Source organism: Nelumbo lutea, chromosome 5 (assembly GCF_056320005.1).
Source record: "Nelumbo lutea isolate HS-2025 chromosome 5, American lotus-T2T, whole genome shotgun sequence".
In the NCBI taxonomy this organism is placed as follows: Eukaryota; Viridiplantae; Streptophyta; class Magnoliopsida; order Proteales; family Nelumbonaceae; genus Nelumbo; species Nelumbo lutea.
In genome coordinates, this window is record NC_142688.1 from 34,998,020 (window position 1) to 35,020,795 (window position 22,776).

The 22,776-nt window shown below is 42.1% G+C and overlaps 1 protein-coding gene and 2 long non-coding RNA genes across 3 annotated transcripts; 2 read left to right on the forward strand and 1 right to left on the reverse strand.

Moving 5' to 3' along the window:
- The first annotated feature begins 2,392 nt into the window (after nt 1-2,392).
- On the forward strand, nt 2,393-10,866 carry LOC148851646 (uncharacterized). The gene is made up of 2 exons (XR_016099277.1): nt 2,393-8,894; nt 8,992-10,866. It is a non-coding gene; the product is annotated as an uncharacterized LOC148851646 (long non-coding RNA).
- Nucleotides 10,867-12,926: 2,060 nt separating this feature from the next.
- On the reverse strand, nt 12,927-13,446 carry LOC148851647 (uncharacterized). Its single transcript, XR_016098860.1, has 2 exons — nt 13,337-13,446; nt 12,927-13,228 (listed from the first exon to the last, which is right to left on the reverse strand). It is a non-coding gene; the product is annotated as an uncharacterized LOC148851647 (long non-coding RNA).
- A 6,863-nt stretch (nt 13,447-20,309) lies between these two features.
- On the forward strand, nt 20,310-22,489 carry LOC148851648 (Concanavalin A-like lectin protein kinase family protein). The gene has a single exon (XM_088947331.1). It carries the CDS (start codon nt 20,310-20,312, stop codon nt 22,443-22,445), a length of 2,136 nt encoding a protein of 711 aa, XP_088803457.1. The 3' UTR covers nt 22,446-22,489.
- Nucleotides 22,490-22,776: the final 287 nt, after the last annotated feature.

Here is a 22,776-nt window from a genome sequence, read left to right on the forward strand (position 1 = left end):
AGGCCCAAAAGTATGCCGGGTTGCCTGTCGAACAACTACTGGCCAAGGCTGCTAGCAGCTGTATGGTGGTATGTTTCTGACCTGAATTCTTCCAGCTATTTTGGTCTTCAATAGTTGAACTAATTCTCATTTTTGTAGGTGAATTCCATGGTACACTCCCTCGCCCAACAATCCGAGCTGCACCATAAGGAGGCCTGATTTTCCAAGGCAAAGGTTGAAGAAGCTGAGCAAAGAACCGCTGCCACCCAGGTCGAATTGACAAAGGCTTGCAGCCTCACCCATAAGCTTGAGAACGATGCACGGGCCCAGGACTTGATTGAACATATGATGAAGGAAGCCGACGAGTTGAAGAAGACCTTGAAGGAGCGTGAGGCTGCCTTTGATGAGGAGATTGAGAATGCTAGGAAGGTCATTGTTGCCGAGTACCAGGGTTCAGCAACATTCTGCGAGCTAAGGATGGAGATTGGCATAGGTGCGCTTATAGGAAGGGCTTCAAGCTTTGCCGGTGGTTGACTAGGCGTAAGTTCCCTAACCTCAGCCTCCACGCCATCACCACTATTGGAGTTACCGACGCCATGGCTACGGAGGCTGAGCAAGACCGGACTCGGAGGAAGCAAGCGACGAGGAGGGAGGAATGGAGAGGGCTACAATTGACGAGGTCATAGAGACCGATGAGGTTGCTGCTGCTAAGGACGCCATGGAGATCGAACCATCCAGGATTGTCGAACATGTTGCAGGTGGGGGCAAGGAGCCTCATGAAGTAGATTTTTCTTTTCTTGGACCCCCCATACATATATCATGTCTCGAGCCTCCAAGCTCGGATAAGTAGATTTTTCTTTTCTTTCCCCTTTCTCCACTTTTTTCTTTTTTTTTTTTTTTGAATGTACTTAGCCTCCCTTTTTTGCAATGAAGTAATGAAGTACATTATGTTCTCCACTCCGTGAACAATTGTGCAAATTTAATTTTGTTCTAAGTGTAGATTACCCTAAGGTGTCGAGCTGGTGAGCTAGGTATAGTTAAGAACAATCCGAAATCAATGTAAGCTGAGGTGTGTGGACACTGTAGGGTATGAGTCTGGGAGCGACTCATAATCCACTCTCCTATGTACACCCTGACCAGCTCAGTGGTCTTCTGGACTTGGTAATTTTTTTGCGGATGTCTAACTTACGAGCTCATAAGTTGTACCTCTTCAAGTTGGTTTCTCCATCGTACGCCTCAAGTTGTAAGGTCGACACCTCAATTTTAGTTGGGATTACGGCCTCTGTTCCGTACGTCAAATTGAACGGTCTCTCCTGTTGCAATCTTAATGGTTGTCCTGTAGGCCCAAAGGACACTGGGTAGCTCATCCACCCACAACCCTTTAGCTCGCCCCAAGCGAGCTTTCAGTCAGCGGAGGATGGCCCTGTTCGTCACCTCGACCTTTCTGTTCACCTGAGGGTGTGCTACCAAAGTGAAATTATGTTGGATCCCCATCTCAGCACACCGGTTTTGGAACTTGATATCTTCAAACTGCTTCCCGTTGCCCGATATCAACACCTTGGGTAGTCTGAAGTGGCAGACTATGTTCTTCCAAAAGAAGTTCTGCACGTTTCGAGCTGTGATTATTACTAGCGGCTCGACTTCCACCTACTTCGTGAAATAGTCCACTGCCACGACTAAAAATCTTCTTTAACCGGTTGCTAGTGGGAATGGACCGAGAATATCTATTCCCCACTGAGCAAAAGGCCACGGGCTGGTCAGATACTTCAGGTCGGTGGTAGGTTAATGAAGGATGTTGGCGTTCCTCTGGCAGTTATCGCATTTCTTGACGAGCTCGAGTGCATCCGCTTTCATGGTGGGCCAATTATACCCTTGCCTTAGCGCCTTTTGGGCGAGCGCCCTGCCCCCCAGGTGTCCTCCACAAATGCCTTCATGGATCTCGTGGAGTACCCGGTTTGCTTCTAAAGGTCGCAAGCAACATAAGGGAGTGTAGAGGATCTCCTGTACAGTCGCCCGTCAATAATAACGTACCAAGCTGACTGATGCTCTTCCCTCCAAGCTTCGCTGCGGTCTGCTGGTAGGGTCCCGTGGAGTAGATAATCAACAAGCGGGTCAACCCAGCTCGGTTCTACTTGCAACACGGGAGCGACCTCTTCTACCCCCTCAAGAATGCTAGGCCGAGGCGGGTCTTCTATGTATACCGTCCTCATGGTGTTGTCATTCGTGTTTGCCAACCGTGATAATGCGTCGGCCTCAACGTTCTCTGACCTCGGTACTTGTCAGATAAACTAGGAGAAGGTCGACAAGAGTTCCCTTACTTTTGCTAGGTAAGCCATCATCGTAAGATTCCAAGCCTCGTATTCGTCGTTCACCTGGTTCACAACCAGCTGGGAGTTGCTGCATACTACGATCTCATTCACTAAGTTCATCCTGGCTATCAATACCTCGTACTCAGCCTCATTGTTTGATGCCTCGAATCCAAACCGGAGAATGCACTCCAGCTTCACCTCACTCGGCCCATACAGTATGAGTCCAACATCGCTTCCTTGCTAATTAGACGAGTCGTCTAAGTGGTGGATCCAGGGCACCTTGTCTCAGGTTGGGTTTTCTCTGACTGGGACTGGCGCCACACTAGTTGACGCCTATGATGCACTAACTGGCTCAGCCACCTCAGGGGTTGGCGTGCTGAACGTGGCTCAAACCGGATGTCATACTCGTTCATCTCAATGGCCCACTTCGTCAATCTGCCTGACACCTTGGGCTCCAATAGGACATGCCTCAAGGTTTTGTTGGTGAGGACGACGATCGTGTGGGCTTGGAAGTAAGGGCATAGTTTCCAAGCTGCGATTACTAGCGCGTAGGCCAGCTTCTTGATGTCGTGATATCTGGTCTCTGATGCCTGCAAAACCTTGCTCACATAGTAGACGGGCTGTTGGACCCGGTCTACTTCTCTTATTAGTATTGAGCTGACCACCTCATCACTCGTAGAGAGGTGCAGTTGCAGCTCGTCTCCTTCAGGTCGGGTCAGAACCAGTGGTGTACTTAGATATTTTTTCAACTCGTCAAACGCAAGCTGACACTCTTTGCTCCACTCAAAGTCCTTGTTATTTTTAATTGCTTTGAAAAAGGGTAGACATTGGCCCGCCGATTTAGACATAAACCGGTTTAGGGCGACTACTCGGCCAGTTAGCCTTTGGACTTCCTTTATTTTTTGGGGTGGTCTCATATCTAGTATGGCCTTTATTTTATCCGGGTTGGCCTCAATGCCACGTTGGTTCACTATATAGCCAAGGAATTTACCCGACGTGACCCTAAAGACACATTTGTTCGGGCTGAGCTTCATGTTAAATTTCCTTAGAATTTGAAAAACGCAATTTAGATCATCAATTAAAGAATTTGAAAACTGGGTCTTCACGACCATGTCATCAACATAACATTCAACTTTATTGCCAATCAATGGCTTAAAAACATTGTTTACAAGGCGTTGGAAGGTCGCTCCAATGTTTTTCAGTCCAAAGGGCATTACTTTATAGTAGTACAGCCCTAGTTTGGTTACAAAAGTTGTTTTATCCTAGTCGGCTAAGTCCATCCTAATCTGGTTGTAGGCGGAGTAAGCGTCCATGAAGCTCAACAACTCGTGCCCCGAAGTCGCGTCTACCAGGCGGTCTATTCTAGGATGGGGGAAGCAGTCTTTTGGGCACTGTTGATATCGATGTAGTCGACGCACATGCACCACTTTCTGTTGGCCTTCTTCACCAGTACAGGGTTGGCCACCCAGCTTGGGTATTGGACTTCCTTAACGAAGTCTACTGTGAGGAGTTTCCCGACCTAGCGAGGTTTCGTTTTCTTTATCTAACTGGCCTGACTGAAGGGTTCACATTAAGCTTGTGAGTTATTATGCTAGGGTCTATGCCGAGCATTTTTGTCACGGACAAAGCAAAAAACATCTAAATTATTGGGTAGGCAACTTACTAGTTGCAATTGAAGTGGTTCGCTTAGCAGAGTGCCAATCTGGAGGGTCATCTGCTTGGCGTCAAAAACCGGTACCTGGACTGTCTTCTCCATTGGGGCAGCTCGCTCCTCTGCTTGTTCGGGTGGTGGCTCTAGTTCGATGCCCTCCCGTTGCAACTAGCACTGTGGTTCGGCCAAGGGTTCTAACCACCTCGTTCTGAACCCGACTAAGGGCGTGTTTGTTAGCTTCAGGTCTTTCTGCTCCAACTGCAACTTGTCAAATGCCTCCAGGAACAAGACGTCTGCCAAACTCCCGGAGTCTACCAGTACCCACTTCACCTCGAAGTCATTAATTACAAGCTTGACGACGAGGACGTCATCGTGTGGATATTGGATCCCACGCACATCGCCCTCAGTGAAGATGGGCTCCTCTACCCGAGGTCGCTTCGGTGGGTTCTCAGCTTCATGCTCTAACTCCCAAACTAAGGTCTTCCCTGTTGTTGTGCTACACCCCACAACGATAGACCCATCGGTGATCATGTTGATCACCCTGCGGATTGGCCTATCCTCTGGTGGCTATTGCTGGGGTGGTTGTTGTTGATCATTCCTCCTACTTGATTCTAGAGCTTCCCTCCTCTGGTCGGCCTGTCGGTCTGTCGTCTCCTTATTCTCATGCTTGATGAACTTTTTCAAGTACCCGCGGCGAATCAACTCTTCAATCTCATTCTAGAGGTTTCAACAACCTTTTGTGTTGTGCCTGATGTTGCGGTGAAGTGGCAATAAACGTTCAGGTTTGTAGTTAAAAGGTCTCCTCGCATCCTAGGTGGCCACTTAACATAGCCGGTGTCTTTGATTGCCATCAGGATCTCACCTCGCTTTGCATTGAGGGGGGTGTAGGTGGTCCTTTGGATTGGAGGGGTTCTAGATCGTCGACTTGACCCGGAACCCCGAGGTGGGGACTTGCTCCTCTTGTATGAAGACTTACTTCTCTTTGGTGACTTGCTCTTCCGCTGCCGGTGTTTACTGTTGTTGGTGCCTTCATCATCTTTCTTCCTCTTTTCTCCTTGTTGGAGCTCTACCTTGGACCCAAGGGACTCTTTCATCCTCGTGAACTTGTCAGCATCGTCAAGGAACTTCTCCATCATCTTTGGGGGGTTCACTCTGAGGTGCCAAGAGAATTCGACCTACCAAACTCCTTTTTGTGCTATAGCGAGACAAGCCGCTGGGTCTAGGTCGGGTATTTGCAAGCATTCTTCATTGAATCACTTGATGTAACTCGTGATTGATTCATTCTCCCTCTGGACCACGTTCAGAAGGCTTGTTGTAGATTTCAGGCACTTCTTACTTGTGATAAAATGAGCAGTAAACAGGTCTACAAACTACTCCCAACTTTTGATTGAGCCCGGTGCTAAACTCATGTACCATAACCTGGCCAACCCTCTGAATGTTGTAGAAAAAGCTACACACATGCTTGCTTCATCTGCTTTGACAAGCAACATCTGAGACTGGAAACCATCGACATGATCATTGGGATCAAACTTCCCATCATAGGTCTCTAGTGTGGGTGTCTTAAGTCCTTATGGCCTTGGGGTCGAGGGTATTTCTGGTGCCAAGGGAGGGCTAGCTCAACAATACAGGAGCCTGTTGCGCAACTGTCGAGTTCACTTCCTCACCCTGCTCGGTGCCAACAATTGGTTGCTTTTCGATGGACTGTTCCTGGCTGATGTTTGGCATGTTTTGCGACGACGTCGCTTCTTCGTGGCTTCAACATTGGTGTTGTTCACCTCAGTATTATCCAACACCTCGGTTCTAGTGCGGTCCCGTTCCCGGAAGCTGTCGCGAGGTGGGAGCTGGCTCTTGTTACTTGCATCTTCACGATCACGAACTCGGTGCTAGTTGCTGTGAGTGACAGGGGGTCTTGGTGTGAGTTTGCGCCTCTAGCCTCGAGCCGGCAGTTACTGACCTATGGATCGCGGTTTTCACACCACGAGTGCTGCTACTGATTGGTCTTGGTGTGATGATTGCTCTCAGGCCGATCCTTCTGGTTCGCCCCCTAAGAAGGTGAGGGTGTGTGTTGACCTTCAACTCTGTCCCGAGGTGGGGTTCGGACTCGAGGAGTTGGAACCTAGGATGTCCCCACACCCCGAGGAGGAGATCGGCACACATTCTACTGCGGTTGGTTCTAACTTTTGCTCTGCTGAGGGTTCTGGTTCTGGTTCGGATGTAGTGGTGGAAACTACTGTTGATATTGTTGGTAGAGGTGATACTGCTGGTATTGTTGAAACTGGTGAATCTGTTGCATCACCCTGACACTCTGCACCAGCTTGTCGAACTGCTGAGTCCCGACCCCAGGAGGAACAACGGAGGGCTTAGGAAATGGAAAGGTGGTACTAACATGGGGAGCGGAATGTGCAACTGCTGGGTGTGAAATTGTTGTTGCTGGGTCTGTACTGTTGGAATCCCCTAGATAGTAAGGGGGATGGTAAATTGGCCGATACAAACCGTGGGGAACTCTTGATTGGTGGAGGTTTTCTCTTGCCCCCTAGAGACGGTCATCTCGACACTCTTTCCAGTGTTGCTTGAGGTTGTTGAATACGAGTAAAGAAGGTAGGAACTTAGCTTTTTTGTCGCGATTCCCACAAACGGCGCCAATTGATAGTGTGCGATCTGGATGCTCCTATCTGGAAGGCAGCTCGAACGTTGGTTTTATAGTAGGCCCGTCGGACCCAGGGTGGTTAGCCCGACAAGGTCGCTCCGATGCTTAAGTTTGTACTGTATGTAAGTAGCGAGCTGAAAGCTTGAGAACTTGAAAGCTAGAATGCACTAAATCGCGCATAACTAGGTCTCAAGGGCTAATGCCCTTATGTAGCTGGGCCGCCGTGGGTCTCACGAAACACTCCCGAGATCTTCGGTCCGACCTATAGGAGTCCGTTCCGCTTCGGAAGGTGGATAATGTGTTAGCTGATAAGGCCCATTGTGTCCCTCTGATTCAGGCGGGATGAGGGTAAAGCCTACGGTTGCGCAGCATGATCCCGAGGGGTTCGAAGACAGCTGGCAAGCTTCTAGAAGGCTGCTACGTGTCACTTCAGCAAGCTGGGTTATCCCAAGATACTCGGGTTTCAGTGCTATCCGAGATACCCGAGGTGGCCCAACCTACCGAGGTGGCCGAGAATGCTGAGTCATGCATCTAATCACCTGGTTATGTCCATGTGTCTGCTGCTTACTAGGTCGGGCCAAATCAGCCCTCATCAAAAACTACCGTGGGTTGAGATGCAGGCCCGATGGGATAAAGGCTTATGTTACAACTGTGAAGAAAAGTGGGGCCCATGTTTTGTGATTGGAACCAACTCATCACGGAGTTCACGATTGAAGGAGTGCCCTATTAGCTCCAAGGGTTGGAACCAAAGGCCACCTCTATAGATTCCCCTAAGACTATACTGAAATGTTGCCAGAACTATGGTGTTCCCACTTTCATACACTTGGGCCAAATGGGCCCAGAACCTGTGTTGACCGATCAGGATAATGGGGAAGATTTAGTTGTTACACAAGTCCAGCAACTACAACTACTCCAAGAGTTTTCGGATGTTTTTTATGAACCCAAGTCCCTCCTACTGGAGCGGACTCATGATCACAAAGTCATACTTCACACGGGAGCTGCCCCCACAAACGTAAGACCATTCCATTACCCCTATTATCAAAAGCTAGAAATAGAGAAGATGGTGAAGGAGTTGCTGGAAAAGAAATTCATGCAGCCCAGTAACAATTCATTTTTGTCAGTAACAATTCATTTTTGTCACCAGTCCTTTTAGTCAAGGAGGATGGGTCTGGTGACTATGTGTTGATTACAGGGCTTTAAATCATATCACTGTGAAGGACAAGTTTCCCATTCCTATTATCGAAGAGTTATTTGATGAACTGGGACAGGCAGTATTCTTTTCTAAGCTGGACTTAAGATCAGGATATCACCAGATACCAGTATACCCTTATGACATTCATAAAACAGCATTCAGAACTACAGATGGTCGGTATGAGCTTTTGGTTATGCCATTCGGCTTAACCAATGCTCCCTCAACTTTTCAGAGGCTTATGAATGATGTCTTTAAACCTTATTTGCGCCATTTCATTTTGGTCTTTTTGATGATATATTGGTTTACACCGGCTTTATGCTAAGCCAACTAAATGCTCTTTTGGGTAGACCAAGGTACATTACCTAGGTCATACCATTGTGGGAGGGAAGGTGTATACAAACCCAGAAAAAGTTAATTGCATGCTGGAATGGGCTCGTCGCACTTCCTAGAAGGCCTTACATGGTTTCTTGGGATTAACTGGCTACCACTGACGGTTTATTAAGGGGTATGGAGTTGTGGTTGCCCCCCTAACTCAGCTGCTGAAGAAAAACACTTTCGAGTGGGATGATAAGGCTGAACAGGCATTCCTGGCCCTCAAACAGGCAGTGACAGCCCCTCCCACTTTGGCTTTATCTGATTTTTCCAAGGAATTTGTTGTAGAAAAAAATGCTTCAAGCCGCGGTATTGGGGCTGTGCTGATGCAACCAGGCCAGCCCATAGCCTACTTCAGCAAGGCTCTGTCACCTCAGGCTTAGTCCAAGTCCACTTATGAGAAGGAACTCATGGCCATCACACTAGCACTAGCCATTCAAAAATGGCGGGCCTATTTATCGGGAAGGAGGTTCACTGTTCAAACTGGCCACAGGAGCATCCATCACTTATTAGACCGGAGAGTTCTTAGCCCAGAATAGCAATGTTGGGCCTACAAGTTATTGGGGTATGACTTCCACATTGAGTACAAGACCGGTTCACTGTTGCAGATACTGTTACGATCCATTTGTCTCACATTGGTAGTATGGGATGCTAATGTGAGGTATCCCACATCGGTAGTATGGAATGCTGTTCTGGGGTATATATGTGCTTGGGTTCCCTCCCTCTAACAGCTAGCTTTTAGGGGTAAGTTCTCCTAAGGCACATAACAGACACTCTCTCCAGAGCTTAAGAACTGCATTTACTGGGGATTTCTCAACCTCATTACCAGCTTTTGGAACAGGTGAAAGCAGAGGCTCAACATGATTCAGCCCTCACACAAATCAGGTCCAAGTGGCAGCGAGATCCAGCATCAGTCCCTGGGTATTCAATGGTTGATTCCACCTTGTTTTACAAGGGGAGACTAGTGGTGGCAAATCCATCAGTTTATTATGGGGAACTGTCTGTATGTTTCATGATTCAGCTGTGGGAGGTCATTCTGGGGTTCTGTGCACATACAAGCGGGTATCCAGACATTATTACTGGAAAGGGATGAGAACCATGATCAAGGAATATGTTGCTAAATGTTCCACATGTCAACAGCAAAAGTATAATAGTACCCAAGTTCCAGCAGGTTTGCTTCAGCCCTTACCAATACCAGAAAAGGTATGGGATGACATAACCATTGACTTCATCACCAGGTTACCTAAGTCTCATGGGAAGTCAGTAATACTGGTGGTGGTTGACCGGTTCAGCAAATATGCCCATTTCATAGCTCTACTACACCCATATAGCAGTCACAGTGGCTAGAGCTTATGTCCAAGAAATAGCAAAGTTACATGGTACCCCTAACATTATACTAACAGACAGAGATCCTCTATTTATGAGCCACTTTCGGGAGGCTTACTTCCAAACCCAAAGAGTTAAGATGTTGCACACAACCAGCTACCATTCTCAAACAGATGGACAATCTGAGGTTCTCAATTGCTGTTTAGAGACTTACCTATGTTGCTTGACTGGTGACAGACCTAAACAATGGGACCTGTGGCTGCCCTTCAGGATCGTGTATGAGCATGACCCACCAGCTGTATTACCTTATGAGAAAGGACCCATAACTGTTGCTGAAGTGGAAGAACAATTAACTTCAAGAGACGAGGTGTTGAAAGATCTTAAATTATATCTGCAGAAAGCTCAGCAGAGAATGAAGTTATATTATGATCAGAAACTTAGGGAGCTGGAGTTCCAAGTAGGGGACTTGGTTTACCTTAAACTCCAGCCATATAGACAGACATCCCTAGCTCAGTGCGCTTGGCAGAAGCTGGCACCCCAGTGTTTTGGGCTCTTCAAGGTGCTTGAGCGGATAGGACAGGTGGCATATTGACTGGATTACCTCCCGACTCCAGGATTGCACCCTGTCTTTCATGTCAACTTGTTGAAGCCTTGCTTATCTTCAACAGCTAAGGTCATCTCCAGTCTACCCCAGTTCTCTGAAGATGGAACCTCCATGATAGAACCCCATTCCATCAGTGACTTCAGGTGGGTGAAGTCAGGTGCTAGACTGATCAAGCAAGCTCTGGTTAATTGGAAAAGCCTCCCTCTAGAGGACGCCACTTGGGAAGGTGTGTCCCAACTTCAGCTTCAGTTCCCAGATTTCAACCTTGAGGACAAGGTTGTTCCTAAGGGGGTTGGGACTGATAGGACCCCGATTCAGCCATCTCAGGTTCTGACGGTTCAGCCGGGCAATCTACCAAAGATATCTCGTGTGGCACCCCTATCAAATTTGTCTACTCCAGGAGGACACATCAGCATAACTAATTCGCCCCCCCCCCCCCCCCAATGTGCAGGTAAATCAGGTTGTTATGCATGAGGAGCAGTAGTATAAATATCTCTGTGAAAGTCTGAGGAAGGGCAGAAAAACATTACCAGAATTCCTTTCTTTCTTATCTTCTTTCTTAGGAGGAAGAGCTCCTCGAAGTAGCTCAGTTTTGCTGTGCAGCTTATCAGAATTGATGTAATTCCAGCTTTGTTGCAGTTGATTATTTTTTTATGTTGACTGGCAATGTTGAGGTGATTGTACTGCCTTCTCTTTATCCATCTTGATGCTAAGAAATTTCTCGCTCTATTTAAAAAAAAAATACAAATCAAAGTTCATGATTATAAAGAATGTCCTATTAGTGTATGTGTCTCTTTGTGTAGGTGTATTGTGTATGCCACCCTACAATGCTTATTTATCTATGCATATCATCATCATCTTAGTCTTGTCCCAACTATATGGGGTCAGCTATATGAATCCTGTTTTGCCATTCTGTTCTGTTTAGTGCATGCTTATTTACCTATGCATAATAAGAAATAATATGATTCATTATGATTTTAGGATTCATTGTGTTAGGACAGGATTGGGTCATCATGACTACCCTTTAGGTAAACGGGATTTCCCCCCTTTTGCATATCTTCATTCTTATAGTTTATTCAGTGAACTATTATGTTATTCTGTTAGTGCAGAAGGGTGGTATTCAATCTGCTTAAAGGCCATTACCAATGTTGGTCCCAGCTATCTAGGGTCATGGGAGGGGTGGACTGGATATGGTCCTAACTTTACTTTTTTGCTTATTTTGCACAAAGTGGCTGCTTTCAGACTCAAACCCATTTACATTCTTGACAGCCCAAGATTTTGTCATTACACTAAGTAATGCAAATTTTCTTCGATTTTCTCTTCATTTTCTGTTTGGATGCATTTATTTGCTAAGAAAAAAGCTTATTGCTGATAATTTATTTATGCATTTCTGTTCAGGCAGAAATAGGACGGGAAGGACATTATATTTTTTTTAGGAAGATGCATGCTGACATTTGAGAGTAATGTGAAATTAAGCCATTGTAAATATTGAAAAGAAGATTATTCAAAGGAAACAGTTGCTGGAGATAGATTAATTAGATTCAACAATTAGTTAGACAGCATTCTAAGTGGATCAGTCACAATGTATGATGACTGACCTACTAGTCAAGCATAGTCTCTGTAGAAAATCAAGAATCATTTGTAGGAAATAATTAGGGTGCCTGAATGTTAGAAAGAAATTAAATTGTGCAAATAAATAAAATGATATGAGTTAGGGTAGTCATCCAAGAAATAAGAATCAAGGAATGTAAATGTACCTAGGAGAATTTTGGAGAATTTTACACCTTAAAGATGTTTTGCATCAGCACCAAGCAAGAAAACAAGCCAAGGCTAAAACTTCTTTTCCAAAACTTGTGGTTTGCTTTACAACCACATTATGTACCTCATATAGACTTTCCTTTTAGGAAAGTCTTTCTCATCATGTCAATAAGTACATTTCTGATTGTTATTGATCCCAGAAAAGAAGTCAGATAGGCTTCTTATGATAGCGAAGACAATGCCTAGATAGTTCTAGTCACCTACAATCCATGCAGCACTCCAATGCTGGTGGTACACTCTGGTTAACTGGAGCTGATGGGAAAACTGTAATGACAAAAGTGACAAGATTTTTTTTGGGAAGTGGGAGATATAGCAAAGCAACTTTAGAGGCACATGAGTAAAAAAGAATGGGTTATGGAAAGGGAAGGGTTGGAAGAAGGATCAATGTTATGTCATTTTCTCATAGTCTCTAAGGCTGTGTTTGGTTTGAAAAAGAAGGTAGGGAAAGGAAAGGAATGGTAGGGAAACCTATACAAGGTTTGTACAGGTTTCCCTACCTTTCCCTTCCTTCTCATCATCCTTTTACATGGTAGTGCAACAATGGTTATGTGTCATCTATGAACCGAGTTTATATAACCTTTCAGTATTAGGTTAGGACGTTAGCCAATGTCTCTCCTCTTTTGTTTTTAGACATAATGATCGTTGTACCAGAGATGGAGTGGTGAATTTGATCATAAATCTTTGCAGAGTGAACAAATGAATGGTAGGTTAACTGGTTATATCTTTGGCTGTTCCTTAACTTTCTATCTCGTCACTGTAAATTTTAGAGGCTGATTTCCTGGCTGAACTAGGATTTCAGTCATGCATTTGGAGTGTCCAATAGGAAGTTATGACCTGAAAATTTGTAGTCTCACTTGGACGGTTGGGCATGGCTAGCCTGATCCCAACTGAAAAAGGTCATTTCAGGAAAGACTAGCTAGTTAAGAAGCAACTGGTTCTTAGTAGCCTGTTTGAATAGGAAGCTGTCTATCTCAGTATCTATTATTGAGAATGGTCTTTCCACACCAGAATAACCCAAGCAAAACATATTGGATTCAGAGAGAAGATTGAATATGATTTCTAGGTCATGTGGCTTAGGCAATGTATAAGATGTAAATTATACAACTGAAGGATTGGATGCAAACACGGGAATGACCAGACCCCCACATTTCTCAAGCAGTGAGCACCATTCCAACATCAGCACAGAACCAGCATTCATGATGAAATCTTCTATATTTCTCCTCTGCAAGCTTAGCAAATGAACTTGGCCGGTAAGATTTGACCGTCATGTTAATGGGATTTTCCTCGACTGAAAATGTACGATTTTCATGGTTGACAAAGCCTAGTAAACCTGAAAAAAGTAAAAATAATGAAAGATCAAAATTATTAAGCTATCATCGAAACGAGACTCAAGAGAAAGGAATTATAGAAAAACAAAATAAAAATACGCAGGACCCACCTTTGGCTCTCTTCTTAGTTCAGTAATTCCTCCTCTCACTCTAGTTTTGGGGCTCTCCATCAAAATTAAATAGCAGAGAACGCGAGAGTTTAAAGAGTTTTTTTTTTTTTTTTTTTGTTAAATCCGTTAGAAGCTTAGAACCGTCTTGTCAATAAAGACTGCCGCTTTAAAAAAAAATTATTTTATTTAGGTTTTTCAAGCGGCGGTCCTTTGAAGACAGCCACTTCAACTCTTGTTACAGTGGCAGTCTTAAAGACCACTAAGTTTTTCATGTAGTGCTTTTATATATATATATTAATAATTAAGGAAGTCCATTGTAAGTAAGAAAATTTCATTTATATTATTTATTTGAATTTTATACATAACATAGTTAAGATATAAATTGAAAATTAACAAAAATAATAATATGATTAAAAATAAACTTAAATGTTTATAGTAAATGTACATGACATTGCAAGTGGGAATTTTAAATTATAATAGTTATTATTATTATTATTATTATTATTATTATTATTAAATTTTATATTCCATTGTTATCATAAATAAAAAATATATTTTAACAAATGCTTTTATTTTGTATGATGAATATGTAACATTAGAAATGTTTCTAAGTATTTTTGACAAAATTCTATATTTTTTTTTATTTTTAGTATTCTATTTTTTTTTTAAATATTTATTATTCAATTACAACATTATGCATTTCTTTGAAAATTTGAATCACCGGTTGATCATCTAAAAAAATAGCTTGTTTTAGAGTTGCGTTATTTGCTACTGGAGTTCTAGCTTCATGAGCTTATATCTGTTGGAAGAGGTTATCCCTTTGTGTTTAGTGTTTACAAACTTTTGACACCGCTTTCCGAGCAATACTCGTGCTCACTATTACTCCTTTATTCTTCAGCAAGTTTGGTCTGTTAGTTGATGTTGGGTTTATTTCTCGGGTCATGTTCAGTCCAGTTTCAAGAGTTGTTAATGATTGGTTGATCTTGTCTGTAATCTGAGTATTTTATCAATTTAATACCTTTTAAATTTAATAAAAAAACAGTTCCATCTCCAGTCCATGATATGTATAAACATTGCTATTAGGTAACGACTTTAATTGACAATGTTTTCGATCAATACATCTTTTATGATTTTTGCAATGGGCTATCCAGATGAATCTAAATTTTCTGCTCAAAAAATTAATCCTTACACTGTGGTCAACAGCACAGCCGTGCAAATACGAACATCAGCATATATATATATATATATATCATAACATTCTAACATAAATGGCTCAACCACCTCCCTCATATACTGAATTTAAATGAGCGGCGGCCCAGATTGACCAGGTAAAAGTTTTTTATTTAAAATCCTTATTAATGTTTTCTTTGTTGCAGAAGTCTTTGCCTTTGTTTAGGTTCCATTCGGCGTGTCTTTTCATATAGGCTGTTGATTATTTAAAAGTCGGACAATTTATGTTTTAGTCTTTTACTGTTTGGTTGGAAAAGATTTAACCACTAAAAATAACGTTTCAAAAAGACACATAAAACCTGTTTTGGGTTATTTTCAAGAAACTCAAAATGAATTTTTTTGACATTTTTATGGTATCTTCATGTGAAAAAATAAATGATAATACGCCTTAACTAAACGGTTTTCATTCTGCTAACATTTTGATTCAAAAATTCACATCCTATTTTAACTATCAAGTATTCCTAAAAATCTTTAAAAAAATATTTGCCAAATGGCACTCTAGTTTTTGGGTTCAACTATCAACGGTTGTCATACAAGAGATCAATCAGGGTATTAGATGGGAAACCATGGGGTGGTTTGATTGGTTAAAGCTCTTCCACCATCAATGGCATTAGTGCTTTTGGTTTTGTATGAAATTATTTTGTATGAAATTAAAGTTAAGGGTAAAATACAAAAATCTCTCATGAAGTTTCTGACAATTATAAAAACCTATCTTATAATTTTGTTTTAACAAATACCTCCTCTGGACTTTTCAGAAACTCAACAATCCCCACTGTCCTAGATAGAAAATGTTAGACTTATGCACCAGTTTTTCCCAAATATTCGTTCTATCCTTTTATAAATTATTTTACATGCAAAATTATTGAAATAATCTCATTTTAACTCAACAATAAACATATTTCAGTAATTTGTCATGTGAAATTACTAAAATGACTGTTAAAAGAGGTTTTTGTTGAGAAGGGAAGTTTTTGTTGAACCTAGATAGAAAATGTTAGACTTATGCACCAGTTTTTCCCAAATATTCATTCTATCCTTTTATAAATTATTTTACATGCAAAATTATTGAAATAATCTCATTTTAACTCAACAATAAACATATTTCAGTAATTTGTCATGTGAAATTACTAAAATGACTGTTAAAAGAGGTTTTTGTTGAGAAGGGAAGTTTTTGTTGAATTTCTCTAAAATTTAGAGAATATATTTGTTAAAATGAAAATAAAGGGGAGGGTTTTATGATTGTCAGAAACTTCAGAAAGATTTTTGTATTTCACCCTAAAGTTAAAATAAGAAAGGAGGATGGTGATACAAATTAATTTATATTCTATTGATCAAGATATTCTAATTAGACTCTCACCAAAAAATTAAAAAGAAAGAAAAGGCTAATTCCAACTGGACGGATAGAGACTAGAGTTGCTGGTAAATAGACAAGAGAGTTGAACAGTGAACCAATTAAAACTACTGGTTCGAAAACGAATGGTGATGGGGAAGTAGCCTTATCATATATCAACCGTGAACCAAAACCTACGGCATCAACCGAGAGTACTTTCCGATATGCTGCTGATGTGTCACCGTTTTCTGGAGCAACAGCATCGATGCCAAACAGACGCTTAAAGTAGCTTCACCTACAGCAATTGGAGTCAAATCCGGGCTGATAACTAATTAGAGGAAAAATAAAGCATGCATGCAGTTCGTTCCATGTTTGCATACTTGCATTAGAGGAGAAAATAGCAGCATGCATGTCTCAACTGCCAAAATCTCTAACAAAGATGATGTCACAAGAAAATCACGCCAAGGGATGCAAGAAGTAACACTCTTACCACACTTCACATTGATGGGTCGTATGATTTACTATCAGGTTTTGCAGGATGAGCTTTCATCATCAAATGCACCGGCAGAGTTATAGTTCTTGCTGAAGGAGAACCATGTTGGGCCATCGACAATTATGATGCGAGTCTCCGAGCCTTAATCCAAGGGCTCAAAGCAGCCAGCCAACTTAAAATATCTAGAATCATGATATACAGTGATTCATCGTAGCTGATAGACTTTTTGCAGGATAAAAGTCAACCAAAGAAGTGGATAAACCAGTTACACTGTGAACAACTGTCAAGACTTTTATCTACTTTTGAATAAATAGAGTTTGTACGTATAAACAGAAACTACAGCAAGGCTTCTCATACGCTAGCCTACCTGGCATGCAAAGGCCAAGTTAAAATAACTTACAACCCACTGCTATCTCCATCTATATAGTTCAGTTTAACTTAATGAAGTGCTGGCTGCTTCCTTTTGCCAAAAAAAAAAAAAGCATTTCAAACCAATGTTAGGAAAATTGGATCAGAATTTCCTACTTTCTCTACCTGCAAGACCCTGCCCACAGTACACTGCAGCCGCACATCTCACAATGTAAGTGGCAATGTGTGGCTGCAATTCAAGGCGGGTAGGTGTGAGTAGAGTAATGGGTAGGAAAACCAGTTTGTGACCTAGGCCCCCAGTCGGTTCAGTCATACCCCTAAAACTTTTATTGTCAAAACACAGCTATAACTGTTTAGTATATGTTTGGCATTGATGTTATAGATGTAGCACCAAATGGTGCTGCTGATGTATGGGTTGGTGGTGCTTTATTTTGGAGTCGTTGTTGCCAGGTACTTGGAGCAACCACTTTTTTTGTTTGGTGTCAATGCTCCAAGAAACGTTTTTTGCACTTCTATCCATTATCCATTGCCATATCACTGCCCTATTGGCAGCAATGAGCTACATCTCTAGGAAACGCCAAATTTGGCATTAATCCAAGCAATGCCTTTCCAATTTCCAAGACATGGCTTGGAGTACCGTTTTCTATGGAAAAACGGTTGCAAACAGATGGTTGTTTCCTAGATCACCATTTTTCCTATATGGCGCTGATGTGGCACCATTTTTTGGAGCAACAACAACGATGCCAAACAAACGTCTAGTGTCCACCAACTGGTCCAACTTGGGAACCGGTGGCATCACCCGGTTTATGTAACCGTTGTCAATTTTTTCTTTTACCTATATGTAAATTTCAAAAGACCATAACTTTATACTCAGGTGTCTAATGGAGGTGATATTATTTTATTTTAGGTAACTTTTTATATATATCCCAAGGTGGTGTTAAATGCCTCACTATTTTGTCAAAAAAATTTCCTTTTTTGTCTCAAATCTTAATTCTTGTATAAAACCATATGCTATAATAGAATATAATTATATATTTTGTGTGTATATATATATGTATATAATTAATATTGTTATATATTATATAATTATACATATTACATTATTATATATTGTATATAGTATATAATATTTTTTATTTATTATGTCACTATGGTTAGACCTCTCGCTAAACCTGGATTGAAATTCTTCTGGTTTGATGTGCGGTCAAATTCTCTGAACATTGACCAAAACACTGACGGTTCTGAGTCTAATGCTTTTGACTGATAGTATGAAACACTTTTTTTTATATGGAAACTGAAATGTGCTACACAAGTCGGGGGTAGTACGTCCCCATAAGTCTGCAAAACAAATGAGAGACAAATTAGAGGGGTCAAGAGAGAGGGAGTCCCCCGAGTTCTCCAGCGCTAAGTGAGCTAAAAGATCTATCGCTTGATTTACCTCCCGGAAGACATGGTGGTAAGAAATCCATAGGTTGAAAGCATCCACGAGCTCCTTATATCTAGAAATTATGCTCCTTAAACGCCACGGGGAAGTAGACTTTTAAAGACAAGAAATTACTAGCTTCAAGTTGCCTTCAAAGATGATGGATGTATCTTTGAAGTTAAGAGCAAGATTATGTGCTTCCCAAGCAATCTAAGCCTCAGCAACGTTGATGGTAGTGTGGCCCAAGCCTCAATAAGGTTGAAGTTAAGAGCTAGTCTCTAGCAATGCTTGCAAATAGAACAACTTTCATCCACATAGAAGGTGTCGAAACTAATTTTAATGGATCCCATCTTGGGGCTCTTCCAAATGACTTGCCTCCATGATTTGTTAGGTTTTTCAATTTGCTTAGAATGAGGACTACTCTAAAAGCCGTTTAAATGATCCAGAGCCCTCTTAATGGCCAAAGAAGGAGGAGTTGAAATATTAGAGAAAGTTTTTTGATTTCTGTATTTCCACAGAAAGGGCATTTTTTTTTCAAGATTAAGTTCTCATCTCTACTTTTGCCTACCCCACCACTCCCAAATATTATTTTGATTGATCGGCCCATTAGGGGGGGGGGGTGGGGCTAAATGCCAATTAATACTTCTTCCATGAAAAATTAGGGATGGCAAAAAAACAGATTTTGAAAATTCTAGATCCTATCCATTTCCTTAAACCTCCCAACCCATATCCATCCTAAAACCCTTAATGGGTTGGATTTTGAGAATCCAAACCCTTCCCATACATTAAAATGCAAAACTCTCTCCACATTCAAGGGTAGCGGTAGGTTGGGTTTAGAACCCGAATCTAATTTCTTATCATTTCTTGTCTTATATATGCAATAAATAAGTAAAATAACACAAACAACAAAATTTGCATTTATTTGATTAAGACATATAAAAAACACATAAACTATCAATTATTCTTCACATAAAATTCAATATATTATTAAATTCAACACTGTACACGAAGTTTATATGCTTCCCAACAATATATGGATCATGGAGGACTGAGTTTAGCCTAATATTGTACCCTATCCATACCCATCAAGATTGTAGAATCCCAAAACTCATCCGTGTCCCAAAACATGTCCTTCAAGCAAAAAAAAAAACACCCTCATCAAAGAGGGTATGGGCAGATACCCATCGGATAGGGTAGAAATTTTCATCCTTTCAAAATCGTTGTTTTCCTTTAGCCGATTGGAAGTGCACGAGTGCTGCAAAGAGGAAATTACATTGAATCATGGTAGGGATGCAAATAGATTGGATCAGATTCGAACAAGGGTATATTCGAATATGATCCAACACTATTCATGTCAGGTCCGATTGGATATGATAAGACTCGATTTGAATTCAAATCCTATTGGTAATTCAGATATTTGGATATGGTCTGACCTGACTTGTTTCTTTAAATATTAATAAGTTATTAAAAGAAAATAAAATATACTAATTTTATTAAAGTAAAAACAAAAAACATAAGTATTTTTAATTATTTTCATCATATATAATTATGTATATACATGTTTTTTATAATAAACAAATAATATAATAAATTTATAAAAATATATTTATAAATAAATAACATATATATATATATATATATGTGTATTATATATATTTATATTTATAAATATATAATATACATCAATCGGATCTTCTCGGATCGAATAGGGGTGATCCGAAACGATATGATCCAATTGCACCCCTAAACCATGGTACCTTTGGTTCAAATCCAAGCTATAGAACGATGGGCGTTTACATTCTCACTATATGATCATGACATATTGGCAGCCCAATTGGGTCAATGATCAGATCAGGTTCAAAGCCATCTAACCACTTGACAAGAACCTAAATACCCAATGGTGTGGGAACTGCTTATGCTGTTTGAAAATCTAAATCCTCTCTCCTCTCTCTTCCCATCAATTGCCTCTCTACTTAACACACCCGACTCAGTAACTCTGTTTCTGCAATTTTGCATCCTCGGAGGAACACCGATAGCTCGCTCCTTTGTTGCTTTCATCAGAAATTAAAACGTGCAAAAACCCCGATTCTATGATTTTCTTTCTCAAGATTAGTCTGCCTTTTCGTGGATCATGAATCGAATTTCTCATTTCCCTCTGCCCGCTGAGAAAAGCCTCTTTGGCCAAGACAGAATGAAATCTTCGTCTTTTTCCCCGATGCTTCTGTGGTCTCTGTTCATCTTTTTCGTTTTCCTGTCACCGTCTTTATCCTTGCCTTTCTCTCCGCCGGGGAACGTTACCCTCTTCGGCGATGCCCATTTCAGGAACAACACCATTAGTCTTACACAAGAACCACCCTGCAGCCCTTTTTATCCTTCTTGTGGGGTTGGAAGAGCTCTCTACGCTTACCCAATTCGATTTCTTGATCCCACAACAAACTCTGTTGCGTCCTTTACGTCTACCTTCTCCTTCTTGATCACTCCGTCTTTTTCTTCTCTTCCCGGGGACGGTCTCGCATTCCTTATAACCTCCAATGTCGATACTGGCTGCAGCTCCGCCGGCTATATGGGTCTCACCCAGTGCAACAAAAACCAAGGAGAGCCGTTCATCGCTGTGGAATTCGATACCAGTCTAGATTCATCTCTCGGCGACCTCAATGACAACCATGTGGGTCTCGACATTAACACGGTTGTTTCTTTCGCTTCCGTCGATGTGGGTTCGATTGGGATTGATCTCAAAAGCGGGAGGCGCATCAGAGCTTGGGTCGATTACAAAGACGCAGAGAAGATGATCAGGATTTGGGTCGGCTATTCAAGGGTCAGGCCTCCTAATCCACTTCTCACCTCCCAGGTGGATCTTTCAAGGCAGTACGAAGAGTTCATGCACGTTGGCTTCTCTGCTTCAAATGGACGAGGGTCGGCGCTTCACCTGGTCGAACAGTGGGAATTCAGAACATCGGGGCTTGTTCGTCCGAAGACGATGCCACTGGAATCGGATACAGGTCAAGACAGCGCTTGTTTCACATGTAGTTCTGCAGATGATTCAGATGACAACAATGGGTCCCCCAATGTCCATCGAAGAAGACGAATGATCACGGACATAGCTCTTGGTCTAGGTGGAGCAGTTGGGTTTCTCATCTCCATGGGAGTGACCATCGGCGCAATAATTTGGTATGTCTCGAGAAAGAGGAGAATTGATGGCAGAGTCACGAAAACTCGCGAAATGTGTACAATTCAAATGAACAAAGTCCCCACAAGGCTGTCACTCGCTAAGATCAAATCTGCCACAAAGGGATTCAAGGAGAGCAGAATCGTCGGCAAAGGTGCCTCCGGCACTGTATACCAAGGGCAACTTGGCTCCGGCAGGACTGTGGCTGTCAAAAGGTTCAGTGGTATCAATCAGGTCGATCGATTTAGAGACCCCTTCACCACCGAGCTGGCTACCATGTTGGGTTGCTTAAGACACAAGAACCTGGTTCAACTCCAAGGCTGGTGCTGTGAGGGGAACGAATTAGTCCTGGTTTATGAGTTCTTACCTCGCGGCAGCCTCGATAAGATCCTCCACAAGAGCTCCAGTTCAGCAGTGGTGCTCAAATTGGAGCAAAGACTGAAGATCGTCCTTGGCGTTGCATCTGCACTCACTTACCTACATGAAGAATGCGAGAGACAGATAATCCACAGGGACGTCAAAGCTTGCAACATAATGCTCGATGCAGAGTTCAATGCCAAACTGGGAGATTTCGGTCTAGCAGAGGTTTATGAACACAGCGGCATCACACGAGTAGCGACCATACCAGCTGGGACCATGGGTTATCTCGCACCAGAGTATGTTCATACTGGAATACCCACTGTGAAGACAGATGTCTACAGCTTTGGTGTTGTGGTTCTAGAGGTGGCAACAGGGAGGCAACCGGTGGACGACAATGGGATTGCGCTGGCTGATTGGACGTGGGATATGTGGTTGAAGGGGAAACTGATTGAAGCTGTTGATGGTAGATTAGAGGGGCGGTTTGACAAGGCTGTGGTTGAGAGAATGCTCATGGTGGGGATCTCTTGTACTCACCCAAACTCTGTAGAGAGGCCAACAGTGAAGGAGGCAGCCAGGATACTTAGAGGGGAAGCGCCGCTCCCTGTCTTACCCACCAGGAAGCCAGTGTTGAGAATGCAGTCTGCGCTGCCTCAAGGTTATGAAGAAATCCTGCACAGAGATGATGGAACTGTTGGTTTAAACGACACGCCATGGTTAACCCCTCGGACGCATATGAGCTAATACCAGCTTCTGCTTCCAATGTGTAATCAAGATATGTTGTTATACGTTGCTCCTGGGAACAAGTTATTAACACAAATTCATATTCATATGGGATTTTGATTGGTTAAAAGTAAAAAAAAAAAAAAAAAATACCCCTCTTTAGGTAGTAATGTAGAGTACACCTCTCCACGAAAACTTCTCTAGCTTACAATACCTTTTCGAACTGGACCCAAAAGGACCAAACCAAGGAAGAACACGGCTCGGATCTAAAATTTGTGGACCAAACCTTATTAAATGGGCCGAGTGACTGTATAATGAGGTACTTATTGCCAAATACCAATTAGGAAATGAA